The 15,889-nt window shown below is 42.4% G+C and overlaps 1 protein-coding gene across 1 annotated transcript in view; it reads right to left on the bottom strand.

The window, feature by feature from the left end:
* ddr1 (discoidin domain receptor tyrosine kinase 1) overlaps window positions 1-15,889 on the bottom strand; it is a 63,968-nt gene that overhangs the window by 28,258 nt on the left and 19,821 nt on the right. The window contains 6 exon segments of the mRNA XM_034221615.1: window positions 1,839-2,025; window positions 3,442-3,544; window positions 6,963-7,110; window positions 8,874-9,026; window positions 10,609-10,684; window positions 14,538-14,640. Coding sequence (XP_034077506.1) covers window positions 1,839-2,025; window positions 3,442-3,544; window positions 6,963-7,110; window positions 8,874-9,026; window positions 10,609-10,684; window positions 14,538-14,640 — 770 coding nt within the window.

The following is a 15,889-nucleotide window of genomic DNA, read 5'->3' as shown; positions in this document are numbered from 1 at the left end:
ATATGTATAGGACAAATCCCACCCTAACCGACATTCCTACCCGCATCCAACGAGACAACAGTTATAACTCAAACTGGGTTGCTTCATATTATCATTCCCCCTCTGTTGCTCCACAAACTAACCCCAAAAGCCACACAGACGCACAAACAAAACTGTGATGCAACGCGGTGGCACCCAGACGCACTGTCCCATGGTAAACAATGGCACATTAAAACTAATGAAATGGCAGCAGAGCTTTTCCAGCCAGAGCGTTGCTTTCTGACGAGATGGCAGCCCATAACTCTGCGCTGGAGTTCGTCTGAGAGGCCGTGGAGCTGTGCGAATTGCAAAGGAGTTTCATCCGATGCGGAAAGAAACTCAGCCTAATGTCCTGCCATAAACTCAATAACATGTTTCCCTCTATGAGTTAAATTAATTAACCAAATTAAGGTATTCATTATAAAAGGTCTTTGTCTGCATACTTGTCTTCACGTAACACATGGTTATCATTAACGGGGTCTCATTTTCAAACATAAAAGGAGTTATTTAGTTCAATATAATCAGCCGCACTTCTTTAATATGCAGATTTATGCATCAAGCTGCTCTAAAATCTAATCATCTCGTCTAGGGGGAGGCAATCTTATTTACACAGGACCTTATTACACTCAGAGGTCAAAGAAAAGGAAAAAGTGTAAGACTGGAACAAGAAAAGTTTACATTATGAACAGTTCTCGTTCACCATTTTGATGCAAGCTGTAAACATGGAAAGAAAGGAATACAATGCAACTAAGACCCCATTTACACGGGAGCGCAAACGGACCGAAATTCGTTATCAAAAAAGTCTTCCGTTCACACGCATTCGGCTCATTTAACGTGTCCGTTCAGACGAGACCACTGGAAACGCTGGAGTACATATGCCGGGCCTGTAAGTGGCGCTGTACTTCCGCCACAAAATACACCAAAAGCAGCGAAGAAGACCCCCGAGCATGGTTGCCTTTCTGTTTATGCCCCGCGGTAGATTTAACAACATGTAGTTCATGTCATTCTCCATGTCCACTTGTTGCTGATGGTTGTGGTAGAGGAGCTGTAGATGTTGCACTAACATCTGTAGCAGTAGCTACTGACCATGCTACAGCAGTGAGCAGCAGAGATGGGGAGAGGCGGGGCTATGGCTTCATCGTTATCAGGAAATGATCGTATAGGACGTACACACGGAGCCGGTTGCCCCCCCCAGAGCGTTCCGTCCATAGATCTATCCACCTTGGGACCAGTTATCATTTGAGGGGTCCGTTTCCGCGGTTCCGTTACAGCCTCGTGTGAACGAACGGGCTATACATGAGAAAAGTAGCAGATACAACCCGTTTCGTTCTCGTGTAAACATCGCCTAAGCTACTTGTAGATTAATCAGTGATTTTTCATTTTTAAAAAGGTACAGTTTGTGTCTTAACTACTACGAGTCAGTGTTTTTGGATCAATGTCACAGACAAAACAATCCAATGGGATAACAATGTCCTGCATAACACTCTTACATTCATTTACACACAACACAAAGACATCGTGATCAAATTTAGATTGGGTTTAGATGAGACTGATTGTGAACACGAGAGTCTGTAGATTCTGCATTATCTGTTATTCGTGGACAAACTGAGTTGCCTTGCAATTTATATTAGAGGATATTTTAAAAAAGAAATCTTAGGACACAGACAGGAAACTTTATCCTGGATGAGATCTCTGACGGTGATTTATTTACAGGCAGCTCCACACTGTCGGAGACTGCAGTGGGGTTACAATGTCCTGCGTAACCCTCTCACACGTGTTTACACAAACAACAAAGCATGACACAAACTCTCACTGCCTACCTGCATGTTGTTGAAGACGCGTGGTTTCTCAAAGTCGAACTCGATGTCCACGCTGCCTTGCCCGAGGGCTTCCCGGCTCCAGCCCAGGTAGTCGTACCCGGGCCAGACCCTCAGCTCTTTAGTCTGCATGAAGTCGTCTCCTCCCAGGACGCCGTCGCACAGCTGACCCAGGCCTCCGAACTGCATCCTGCACACACACAGTCTAGAGGTAAGCTTCCTGTAAATGTAGGTTTTTCTCAACGTGTTGATCAATGCGGACTGTAATTATGACGGAATATTGGACTCAAGAAGTCAGTATTTTAAATATGAATATTTTTCTCATTTCTCTATAACAATACTTGTTTTGAAAATACTAAGTTCATTGTAAATATTTCCTCTTTTTACTTTTTTCCTTCTATTTTCTCTTCAAAATTGTTCAATTTGTTATCTCTTACTACTTATATCCTTATAAAGTGTGTATTGTTGCATACATCTTCACCAAAGATAATACTGTATGTGTGAACCTACATGGCAATAAACCTGATTCTTAAATTTGACCACTTTTGCTTAAGGTCATAACTAATGGATTATAGTAGCCGTCTATTCAATGCATAAAGTTCAAAGTTAAAAAGCAACACCTGTCGTAAATAATAAAATATAGCACTTTGACATAGTCCCCCCTATGTCAATATATACAAATGATACATGATATTCAACAACTATGTAATCTGTCACGCCAAGATAAATATTTGTTCCCAGATATAAATATGTGCTCAAGTGGCTCTAACAAGCATCCTCCACTGACGTAAACTAAACCACACTGAGTTACCGTGTAGTTTTGTGCAGGAATAGTGCTGCACTGTGGACCGCCGTCACTTTCTATTTACAAATGTATTCATGTAGAGGCATGCAAAGATGCATAAATAAGCATATATGCAAAGATGCATAAATAAGCATATATGCAAAGATGCATAAATAAGCATATATGCAAAGATGCATAAATAAGCATATATGCAAAGATGCATAAATAAGCATATATGCAAAGATGCATAAATAAGCATATATGCAAAGATGCATAAATAAGCATATATACATAGATGCACATGCAGGCCCGCACACACTGCGAACTACACACATCTGCTACAGATAAGTCTGGATTACATCAAGCGTGTTAGCTTACTCGCTAGCAAAACATTTCAGCCCCATTACCCTCACAGCCATGCTCGTGCAGGGCCCCCACCAACTCAGAGTTCACCCCTCCTTCACTCCCTGCCAAAACATTACGGCCAGGAAACACACCTGAAATTCCTGAGCAACTAACAGAAATAATGTCATTCCCTTTCGATTATGGCGGACACTAGAATAAACTTTCAAGGAAGGATTTGGCTGAGTCCCCACTTCAGTGCTAACAGATGTGATGAGTGCTGCAGAGGGGAGTTTGGTATTCCACTGATCCCTCCACAGTGTTCACCGTAACCCCTTCTGAATGACTGCATCTGTTTCATCACGCATTTCCATGCAAACAATATCCAAAAGCAGCAATTTCTAGGAGTGTATGGAGATGAGATACCGTCTCATACATAGACATTACAATGGTGAAACAAAGAGAGACGGAATATCTTACCCTTGCTCAGTGCTCCCATCATAGGTGGAGTCATTCAGATAGACAGGCATGCCAGAGAGGTGCATGACGTGACCCACTGGAGCCGTGTAAGCCTTCAAACCATCTGCAGAGAAACATGGACATATTTTCAAGATTATTTATGCTATTGGGAATACAAGAGATCTTTTAGTGTTCTATTTAAAAAGACAGACCTGCTGCATCTGAAGCTTTTCATTAGCATCGTTAGCAACTTTAAAGGTCCCCGACATGTCTCTGAAGTGTTTGGCTCCAAACACCAAACAGATCTTTGCAGCATTACCCATAATCCCCTCTGTTTCAGCCCCATTTCCAAAGTGCTGATTCTCTGTCTGTTACTTTAGATGAAAATAAGGAGCCCCTCCCCACGCCCCTCTGAGAGAGATTTGGTTACAAAGAACTCAATGGTGCTCTAGAGGAGATTCAGGTGATAAGGGGGGGGGGGGTTACCTTGGTTGCTGATTGGCTAATGGTTACACAAGACAAACATCGTTATGACATCATAAAGTGGACAAAATCTAATCAGCATTTTCAGACAGGTTTTTATAGAAATGGATCAAAAAGAGAGAGAATCTTTGTTCCTGAAACTTTCAGAGTCTCTTTCCACAGAGGGGACACATGTTGATGTAGAAGAGACATGAAGAAGAGGGGACACATGTTGATGTAGAAGAGACATGAAGAAGAGGGGACACATGTTGATGTAGAAGAGACATGAAGAAGAGGGGACACATGTTGATGTAGAAAAGACATGAAGAAGAAGGGACACATGTTGATGTAGAAAAGACATGAAGAAGAGGGGACACATGTTGATTTAGAAAATACATGAAGAAGAAGGGACACATGTTGATGTAGAAAATACATGAAGAAGAAGGGACACATGTTGATGTAGAAAAGACATGAAGAAGAGGGGACACATGTTGATTTAGAAAATACATGAAGAAGAAGGGACACATGTTGATGTAGAAAATACATGAAGAAGGGACACATGTTGATGTAGAAAAGACATGAAGAAGAAGGGACACATGTTGATGTAGAAAAGACATGAAGAAGAGAGGACACATGTTGATTTAGAAAATATATGAAGAAGAAGGGACACATGTTGATGTAGGAAAGACATGAAGAAGAGAGGACACATGTTGATGTAGAAGAGACATGAAGAAGAGGGGACACATGTTGATGTAGAAGAAACATGAAGAAGAGGGGACACATGTTGATGTAGAAGAGACATGAAGAAGAGGGGACACATGTTGATGTAGAAGAGACATGAAGAAGAGGGGACACATGTTGATGTAGAAGAGACATGAAGAAGAGGGGACACATGTTGATGTAGAAAAGACATGAAGAAGAGAGGACACATGTTGATGTAGAAAAGACATGAAGAAGAGAGGACACATGTTGATGTAGAAGAGACATGAAGAAGAGGGACACATGTTGATGTAGAAAAGACATGAAGAATAGAGGACACATGTTGATGTAGAAGAGACATGAAGAAGAGGGGACACATGTTGATGTAGAAGAGACATGGAGAAGTGGATTTTGCATAATTGGTGACCTTTAAATCGTCACCACTGGCACGGGCAACTGCTGCAGATGTTTTTTTAAGAAGTAAAACAAACAGAGAGGTCTGCTGCCCGGGCCCACAGAGTCCCAGCCAACATTAACGGGTGAAACTGAAGCCTCCCACTCCAATATACAGCTAATCAGCCCGCTCCACGAGAGCAGAGGTGACGTCAGCAGCACTCACTAAAGCCCGCTGCTTTGCTACCCATAATAAACAACGCTTCACACAGGATTTACACTATGTGCGCAGTATGCTCCGTTTGCACATAAAAGTCTGTGGATGTGATTATGCTCTCGCATGTGTGAGAGAGTGCAGGTCCGAATTGAATGTAAAACAATAAACACAGGAAAGACACCGTGCGGCCGCTTCATCTGATACCGGATGAGATGAGAGGCCGACATTTGACATTCTGTAAATCCTGTATAATCCCTGGCTTGCGGGGGGGGGGATGAGCTGCAGTGAATATGTTAGAGAGATGGGCCTCCCCCGAAGACACAGAGCGGGATCTGAGGGTTGTAGCCTCTGCAACAGTTCTGATTTACAGGCAGACTGATGCTGCAGGAGGAAGGTGGATGGAGGGGAGGAGGTGAGCCCCTCATAAATACTCAGCTAGTCAGTGTTGTGTCCTTAGTGAAGCATGGAGACCAACACAATTTATCACTGTGTGGCTTTACCCGGGAAAACCCTCAGCGGGGCTGTTAACTTGATGAAATGCCACATTCATGGGACGTATGGGGAAAACATGCTCTCGTAATCATTACCATCGAACACATCAGTAAATCTAGGATGATCGTGGATTCAGTCACATTCAACTTATGTAATGTGATCTAATGCATCGAGGTGCCTAAGAATATACCAGTGGTAGAAGATGAACTCTGATCTTTTGTTGAGTAAAAGAAGAAATATTACAGTCATAAAATACTGCAAGTCAAAGTAAAGAATTAAAATGTAACTTAAGAAGAAATTAAGAAGTATGTTCAGCAAAGTGTACCAAAAGTAAGCTCAGTGGCACTCAACATGTGTGGGAGAGAAACTCCCTCTGGAGGAAACTTTGGGATTTTAGCCTCTGCAGACCATTTACATGCACTAAAACCTACACATTACAGGAAAGGGAAAACCCCCAAAAAACCTTATCGGGCCTTTTTAAGCTGACCCTTTTATTCAAAGCGACTTACATTAAGATTAAGTGCATTCAACAATGAAGAAAAGCAAATGTCCCGCAGGTACATCAGCTTTCTTGAGTGTTCTCATTTCTCTCCATGACCTCCACACAAGACTCAAAGGTTTTATTATCATATGCACAGTGTAGAAATGGCAATGAAATTCTTCTGACCTGAGCTCCTCCAACAATGCGACATATATAATAAAATACAAATAAAAAATTGTGCAAGAAGTCTATATACATGTAAATAGAATATGATGTGTACAAGAACAGAATATGAAATGAAATATTGTACGTTATAGATCACCTACTATGCAAAATCCACTTTTTCATGTCTCTTATACATCAACATGTGTCCCCTCTGTCTGAAAACGAGCTGATCAGATTTTGGCCACTTTATGATGTCATAACGATTTTTTTGGCTTGTGTAACCATTAGCCAATCAGCAACCAAGGCAACCCCCCCCCCCACCTTATCTCCTGAATCTCCTCCTAGAGCACCATTGTGTTCTTTGTAACCTAATGTCTCTCAGAGGGGCGTGGGGAGGGGCTCCTTATTTTCATCTAAAGTAACAGACAGAGAATCAGCACTTTGGAAACTGAGGGGATTATGGGACGCTGCAATGATCAAACACTTCAGAGACATGTTTTGTATATATCTGAAACCTATAATATATTGATGAAAAACAGTATAATAGGTGACCCTTAAAACGAAATTAAATACGGTTTATTGCGGTGATAACTATTTAGATAAAAAGTAGATTGCAAGATGACAAGCACTCACCGTTCCACAGACAGCCGTAGAGCTCCACCCGGAGGCAGACGCTCATGACCCGGTCAGCGAGGGGGTAGAAGCGCACCATACGGGCCACGATGGGGGGGCCCAGGTCCTTAAGGACAACATCATAGGTGTTCTCATTCCCCGTCACCACCTGGGGAGGGAGAAACAGATATGTAATCTCACTGTACACCGCTCCTCTCCTCTGTTATCTGTGGGCTTGAATTAACCTCGCCTCAGGGCTCCGACTTCTCATTCAGTGTGTGTCTTCTCATTCTCTCTTTCAAAGGAGAGTTTAAATGAACTGGCTTATATCTTTAACACACTTAGGTTTAAAGGCAGACTGCTTTAAGAGTGTGAGCCTCTGGCAGTTTTTGTGGCATCACAAGACTTACATCTGCGTTTAATCTTTGAGTGTTTGTTGCTTGGCAATGTTCTGAAATAATATGAAAGTGGAAACCAAACACAGGTATGTGCAGGAATCCTGAAGTCAGTGTAAAACCTTTTAAGACCTTTTTTAAGACCCTTTCCATACATTTTAAGACCTCATCGCCACTTGGAGTTCTAACCGGTTACCTTGACGACACACTTTACCTCACATTGACTATATACAGTATTGATTGTCCTTCCTCCTTATCTTCCAACCATTTGGACGCAGACTTGCATTTCCCCGTAACGATGTTTAACAACCGGCGTAAACGGACCTTCGCGCTATCAAGCAGTGAGCGTGCGATGTCCTGTTCAGATGACGTCAAACCCAACGGGATGCCATCAATAAACTACACAGAATCACACTACACACCTACGCAATGATTACATTCAGGCAGACTGTAGAATACAACCTCTCTGGACCATTTATAGACTTATTGAAAACAAGCTACAAAATGTCATAACTTGGAAAATGCCGTTTAATACTTTTTAATAGCCTTGATTTTCGCTAAATTGATTTATCAACTTTTAATACTTTTTAAGACCCCGCGGACACCCTGAAACGGTATGATTTCTTCCCTGAAATATCCGCTCTTGGAGGTATAAAAGAAAAACATTAAATCCCCCATGTTATCATGTAGTATTGTAACAGAACACAGTGCCGAGCTTATCACAAAAGAAAATATTGGACATTGTCCAAACTCAGGGTGTTTCTCAATGTCGAGTAAAGCTGCTCCAGAGCCACTATTTCATAGCATACTACGTCATCGAGTGCCGCCGAAGTACTGTTCCAATGTCCAGCATACTTGGAATTCGACCGAGCCCGGCGTACTTCGTTTGGAGAAATTTCGAGGCTGCACATGTGCAGACCAGAGCCCTAGAGATTAGTATCTCTAGGGCTCTGGTGTAGACTCCAGTCTTAAAATCCCCACAATGCTTTGCGCACGGACCAATTTCCCCAAATCTGTGGCGTAAAATGTAAGGCGGGGCCTCTCATATGACGCACACTTGCTCGCCTGTTCCACTCTTCGTTTTCCGAATGCCAGGAAGGATTCTTGCCTCCCTTCTGAAGGAAGTGACTCGGAAGACATGCGCTACCAAGCAAGTGTACTCAACATTGAGAAACACCCACAGTAAGAAGCCTTTATCCGCACAAGGTCAGACATTCATTGCATAGCGTTGAAAACTTGCCTGAACAGAAAAAGTTACAAGACACAGTTCCTCTGGCACCGTGACAGACTTCTGCACTCGCCAAAAAATACTAGATAAATCTAAAACAGATGAATTATACAGCCCTCTGTGTTTAACATGACATTGATATTAAACAGCCACAGGACATGCAGCTGCTTCCTATCAATAAAGGAGAACTTGCTTCATTTTCCTTAAAGTTCGTTCATTGGCATTCAGAATGTCACTGTACTTCATCAGAGTTCACCGAGACAGTGACAGTATGCTGCTCCGTTTTAATTAACAGAGATAAAGACGAACCTCCCGGCCCCAGCGGTCCTTCCAGGTGATCCATTTCACTCCGTCTCGGGAGTAGCGGAGCCGATAACTGCGGGCGAACTCCTGCCCGTGCCCGTCGGCATGGCGACCCTGGGTACCAACCAGAGCCAGGAAGTGCAGTTTGTGCAAGTCGACCTGCAGGAGACAAGAAATACATCATCAAAACACGAGTCACTCACTAAGAAACAAACAAACGGTGAGGGTCTAAGGACAGAGGGTCTAAGGACAGAGGGTCTAAGGACAGAGGGTCTAAGGACAGAGGGTCTAAGGACAGAGGGTCTAAGGACAGAGGGTGTCGTTTTCTCATACTGATATTCTGCACAAACTGTGCTGTTGTATTTGCTGTAAAGTGTCTTTACTGTAGGCTATTTTTATTATATGTACAGCACTTTGGCTCGACCAAAAATCGTTTAAAAATGTGCTATATAAATAAAACTTGATTTGATACAGATAAAGGAATTAGATCGAGGAAACATGAACAGCTGAATACAGTATGTCACACTTGTGAATGTTGGATAAAGTTGTATTATTGATATCATCCTGCAGGCAAAACAGATTCACAATAGAGGTAGTTTGTTGTAACCCAGGCCTCGGTGAGGTATTGTGGGTAGTGCATGCTAATTGCATTCAACCTGCTAAAAAGAGTCATGTCTGGTCATAACGGTAAAGACACTGTAATCATTTACATTGTTAATAAAAAATGGACTCAAATGCAATTTTATTTTCATGTCTCGGTTGTTTAAGTTATCTTGATAAGCATGTGTGGGCATGTGCGGAGGGAGGGAGGGGGGAGTGTAGTGAGTGTACTGTGATATGGCATCGATTACTGTACACTATAATGAAATAAAAAGACTTTTATTGCACTTTTATTATTAATGAATGATTTTATTGGTGAAATGCAATTAAACAACCAACCGTGTTAGTTTAATAAGGTCATGTTATTGTCTGGTCATTGGCAGCCATGTGCCAAACAGGAAGTGAGTGCTACCAATGGGCTTTAAAGAAGACTCGGACTGTAGAATGGTTAGTACAAAAGGGAGAATGACTGTTGTAAGTGCCATAAACAACTTTATTATTCATATTTCACCTATTAGATTATGCACCTTGTTGTTTTTCTGTAGGAGAAGTTTCATTTTTAAAAGCAAGTGGTAGAAACATCCTGAGGGGGATTAGCTGTTTAATTTAAAATGTAATCAGTTCAGGCACAGAGCTGCTGGGAGCGTGCTGCTAGCTAGCCAGGGGCCTAGGTTAAGTCTGTATGCTAGGCTAAGCTAATCACCCTCTGGCTTTAGCTTCATATTTAGTACATTCCTCAAAATTCACTCTACTGCAGACAGAGCCCACAAACTCATCATGAAGTTATTAAATCTCCAAAGTATTGCCTTGGTTGGATTAAAGCTGTTATTAAATCATCAATGACCTTCTGTATCCTCTCCTTAGTAATTATTTAACAAATGATAACAATGTAATGTTATTCGGTAAAAGTAAATGTCAAAAGGTTCTGGTAAACACTATAAACTTCACTAATCTTATGTTTTGGTCTGGTTTGTTTGTCAGCAGGGTTAGAGAAAAACTGCTGACCCGAATCTTGGTGGAGGAGTGTAGCATGGGTCAAGGAAGAACCCATTACTTTTAGGGCCCTTTGTGGAGCTCTCTACTCTCCGTGTGCCCTTTTAGTACCAATTCTAACTTTTCCAATCAGAGAAGCGTATCTGACCTGAAGGTATTCTGATTCACTGGGAAAAACAGATCCTGCAGGACACCAGGCTCCATCGCCCTCTCCAGTACTCAACCTGCGAGAAACACAGCATTATTAAAAGTTAGAGCAAGAAAACAACCCCAACAAATGTTGAAATAAAAACTGAAAAGTTCACCGATTCCCAGTCCCACACCCAAACATTCAGAGAAGCAAACAAACCCAAAACAAGACTGAATACATCAAAAGTCTCAGAGCCGGCAGCCACAGAGGCACAACTGAGAATCAAAAACACAAACAGTCCGAGCCTCTTCTACCAAAACACACATCGATTCAAGAGCAGCCAAACGATGACTTGTAAATTGGGCAATGCAGTCTGAAAGAGAGAGAAAGCCTGGCTATAGCTACAGACGCACAGTAGGCAGTAGAGAGAGAGAGACGGCAGGAAACTTCACATGAAGAGAGGATGAAAGGAGTAGAGTGAAAATGACTGGCTCTTTAAACCTCATAACAAGATCTGGTGTCAGGTTCAATCTTTCCTCGCAGCTCCTCGAGGCTCCTGACCACACACATGCAGCATTAAAAAGATTTTCCCTCAGCGTGACCTTCGTCTATGCAGCCTGGGAAGAAAAGTCCACACTCCCACCACACATCGGCCACATGAAGACCTCAAAGTTGGCTTGGTGTGGCTGTGACGTCGGATCAATTCGTACGAGGAGCTTTTGGAGGAGACGCCAGGCCACAACTCTGACCACTGTGGGGCTTCTCTCAAAATGAAAACTGCTTCTAAAACCGCCAAAACAAATCACTGGATCAACTCGGTCACACTGACAGAGGCGAGGGTATTTCAATCAGTCCCCCTCGGTGGGTGACATCATGAAGACTTAAGACCACAGGATGATTATCAACACATAAGAGCCTCACAAAGTGATGGAGGAATGAGGCAGAGCTCAACCGCTAACCAGCCAGCAGGATTATCATTACGACGCTCTGCCAAGTACCTACTTCTTCTGCTATTGCTCTGCTTCCTACCTAAATACCAGCCAAGTATTCATCCCTCTCCCCTCGTTCTCATTTCTCTTTTTCCCTCCAACTATTCTCCACTCCCTGAAACCAATATGCTGAGCAAGAGAAATACCTACCAGCTCTGCATCCCTCCCTACACCTTTCCAAGAAACCAAATTCATTTCTATGCAGCTTTCAGCACACCTTCGCAGAGATCCACCTTTCGTTTTATACTTCTCTCTTTCTCCCTCAGAGTGTCCCCGGTGACTCTTAGAAAACAAAGCTTGGGCGAACAATCATTTCCACATGGTTAGACACTGAGCCAATAGAGACAAATGAACACACACACACTCACGATCCCCTGAGTGCATCGCTTTAGCATGTTGCAGGCCTAACTTGGCTCTCAGGAATCTGACCTCACAGACAGACAGACAGGGTGGTAATATAATTAGCCGGTGGGTTTTGAAAAGACACACACTATCATCTTCTATCATAATCTAATAGACCTCGGACAAATTACTTAGGCGTGGTGCCAACAGACTGAAAAAAAGAGTCGCGCAGACGAACACATCACTCTGCAGTAAAGTGTTCCTGAACGAGAATATTATTATTCCAGTCAAACCTCTGCTACTTGACTTAATGTGTTTTTAAAGTAGATCATTTGCCATAAAGTACAGCAAGTCAATCATAAAATGTTCCAAGTTACTGGTTGTGTGAAATGACCAATATGACATCTGAACCTTTCTTGTTTTAATGCCAACACAGATCATTTCCCCTAAAAATCTGAACAAATTAATATGAAGTTACAAATAATCTACTGTCAAATCGCTAAACAAATAGGTGGAAAGATTTGGCCGTAATTCAAAAAGCATCAAACTATTTAATACCCTTTATCAAGAACCAACACATTAAAAGTAGCAGTTCTAAATTAGCTTAAAGCACATGTGTCAAACTCAAGGCCCGGGGGCCAAATCAGGCCCTTGGTGGATTTAATATCGGCCCGCAGGATCATTTCTAATTACTATTAGATCTGGCCGGCCGGTATATTGCACGCACAACTTCACTCCATCCTGAGGGTCTCCTCAGCTCAGAGCCTGAGCCCAAACATTGATGAACTTGCACCCGAGATGAGATGCCAAGTATCTGAACTAGCTTCACAGAGCAGCACACTGAGTTTAATGGATGTTTCCTTCTGCACTTCTTTCTCTTGAGACAACAGGGCAGGTTTGGTTTGTAGTTTTTTTGAAGCTGTTGTTGGCCTGTGGGAAAATGTACTCATAAGAAATGACTCTGCAGATAGAGCCATAAGAAATGAATGCAACTGATTATTTAATGTTTTTAATCATTTAAGCTTAGTTAGTTCCAGGTTTAATATGTGCAATGAGTTCATTTCAATACGTTTTGCTATAAACATTGAACCAGTCCGCCCCTCCACTAGTACCCATTTTTTTTATTTTGGCCCACTGTGTATTTGAGTTTGACACCCCTGGATTAAAGGATACATGCCAGAGGAGGTTTTTGCTCACATATTTAAGTCAATTTACTAATAACAACAAACACTTTACAACACAGCTAATAACTTAAAGAGAACCTGGAAATTAGCATATTATGTCCTTTTTAACAAAACATGATTAGACGTTTTTATGTAGTTTAAATCAACTGTTTTCCTTTTCTGAATGGTATTACATCAATTAGCCCTCTCTTGTAACTCACTGGAGTTGTGTAATCCATCACAGTAAGCATCAAGTCTAAATTAATTTATGTCTGTCATGCTATTGCATGCAGTTTTATTGAAACTAATCTGAAAAGTCTGCACTGCATTATCTCACAACAACAAACAAATGACTGCCAGGAATACAAAAAAGCCATTTTCCTTTAAATAAAAGAAATTGTTGAAAGCTGGGCTAGGCTGTCAGTGTTTGGCTTCGCTTGGCAAATAATCTATTATAACCTTTCAGCATATTATCAAAGTTCTGGGAAAGCTACACTGTACAGCTCACCGTGGCTCTGTTTTTAAGCCTGGGCTTCAGGAAATGTAGCCTGTGATGGGAAACGTTGGCCAATCACAGGTCAGAGAGGGCGTTCCTATTGGCTGCTGTACAAATCAAAAAAATATTCCCTTCATCGAAAACCTGGTTTAACAAAAATATTCTACAGGAAAAGTCTCTATTACATCATTACCCAACAACCCCTTTCACTGGAAAGCAACCCAGAACAGGAGTACAGGAGTACACACACACACACACACACACACACACACACACACACACACACACACACACACACACACACACACACACACACACACACCACACACACACACACACACACACACACCACACACACACACACACACACACACACACACACACACCACACACACACACACACACACACACACACACACACACACACACACACACCACACACACACACACACACAACACACACACACACACACACCACACACACACACACACACACACACACACACACACACACACAGGAAGAGGACATTCAGTATTTTCCCATCAGAGTAACACATGATAACAAAGGTATCCCAACTGCAGCTGTGAACGTAACAGGATGTGTGATTACCTAGAAGAGCATCAGGACTGTTTGAGGCATATGATAGCTATGTGATTAACATGATGATTCAGCCTCTATGGAGAGAGACATATGAGAAGCATGCTCATTTCTGACGTGGAGCTAATCTGAAGTAAACATTGAAGACTGCTTTCTATTCCTCCATCTTGTGACTGTGTAACTCCCTCTCTTGGATATCAGCATGTGAAGGACACTGTTCAGGAACTAGTTGATGCTCTGTATGTGATGACTCCTTCCATTCTGGAGAGGATCAGAAATACATGGATCTTGATGTTGAAGCTCAAGCCGGTGACGAGTGAGAACACACACACAAACAGACACACACACACACTTCCTACCTTCCGTGTTTGGCCTCCGTGGAGTCGGACCAGGCGCTGGAGGCGGTGATGTCAGAGTCTGGGATGGTGCCATCCTCCATCCCCAGGGCGTAACGGCACTGAGCTGCAAGGGGAGATCGAGGAGAAGAGAGATTAAGATAAAGTGGGAGAGAGACAGACATGAGCAACATCCCTGTGGAGCACATGTCCGAGAGAAACTTAATATTTCCATTAGAGTGTCAGCAGCCATCATTGGTCACGGAGCATAATGTTGTTATGTCATCTCTGGGAAAACTTCCGGACTTCATGCTTCATAACTCACACAGAGAGAGAGAGGAGAAACTCTGCAGTTAATTGTTCCTGCCCACTCTGATTTCTTTTACAGGATCTCTGGAGGTACAGCCAGTGCTACAGCCAGTACTAATGAGGGTGTGTGTTACGTAATCGCAGGGTTTTGCATCACTTATTCCTGAGCTTTGCCCTGTCAAAAATGACAACATGATTCAAATGTATCTGAAAACGTAGTGTACCAAGTGCCCTGAGGAATCAGACAGTCTTAAAATGGACTCACAGCGTGTATCGCACAGCAAACAACTAAAATGATCCAAAGTTGTGATTTTCTTTACTTTCTCTTGAAAATATGGACGGTAAAAGAAAAGATCTGTTGCTTCGCAGGGAGGACAGAGATCTTTATCAATGGGACCCAGTCCATCAATACATTATTCTTCTATTGGAAACACTTCTGATTCTGACTGTGATGCTAATGAGGCTAACATCAATCAAACATCAAAACTTCACAATCTGTATTTACCGCAAGTTAAATGACAGCGAATGTTTTCACCCAATAAGAGGCGCGGCAGTGACCTAAAGGGGAAGTACCCGGATGGATTGCTCTCATCTATATTTCTATCTTGCCATCTTGTGCAACACCATAGCACATAAGCAATAGTGTTGCACAAGATATTCGTTACTGTCTGTTTTGCTTGTTGTTGTTGTTGTTTACCAGGGGCCGGGGTGGATGTTCAGTCTGACCGCCGCAGGAGTCAGAATCAAGTTTACTGCCAGGTACGTTTACACATACAAGGAATTGGCTTTGGTATCTGGTGGTGCGAACATAAACATTCTAAAGACAAGTATTTACACCAACTTTAAATGTAACTATACAAATAATCTTAAAAGCTAAAGGAAACTAAAACACTGAGTATATACGGCAAACTACACTGTATTATATGGACCTGTGTATAATGGACCTGCAGTATCTCCACAGTCAACACCTTTCCTGTCTTTTCTTTTGTGTCTCGTCTTGTCTTTCTCGCTCTCTGTCCCACACAAAGCCCAGCGTTCCTGCCCCCGTTCCAGTTACCACAGCTCAG

This window comes from Gymnodraco acuticeps, unplaced genomic scaffold (assembly GCF_902827175.1).
Source record: "Gymnodraco acuticeps unplaced genomic scaffold, fGymAcu1.1, whole genome shotgun sequence".
Classification (NCBI taxonomy): domain Eukaryota; kingdom Metazoa; phylum Chordata; class Actinopteri; order Perciformes; family Bathydraconidae; genus Gymnodraco; species Gymnodraco acuticeps.
The sequence above is the reverse complement of the archived record's forward strand: the minus strand, read 5'-3'. Positions and strand labels throughout refer to the sequence as shown.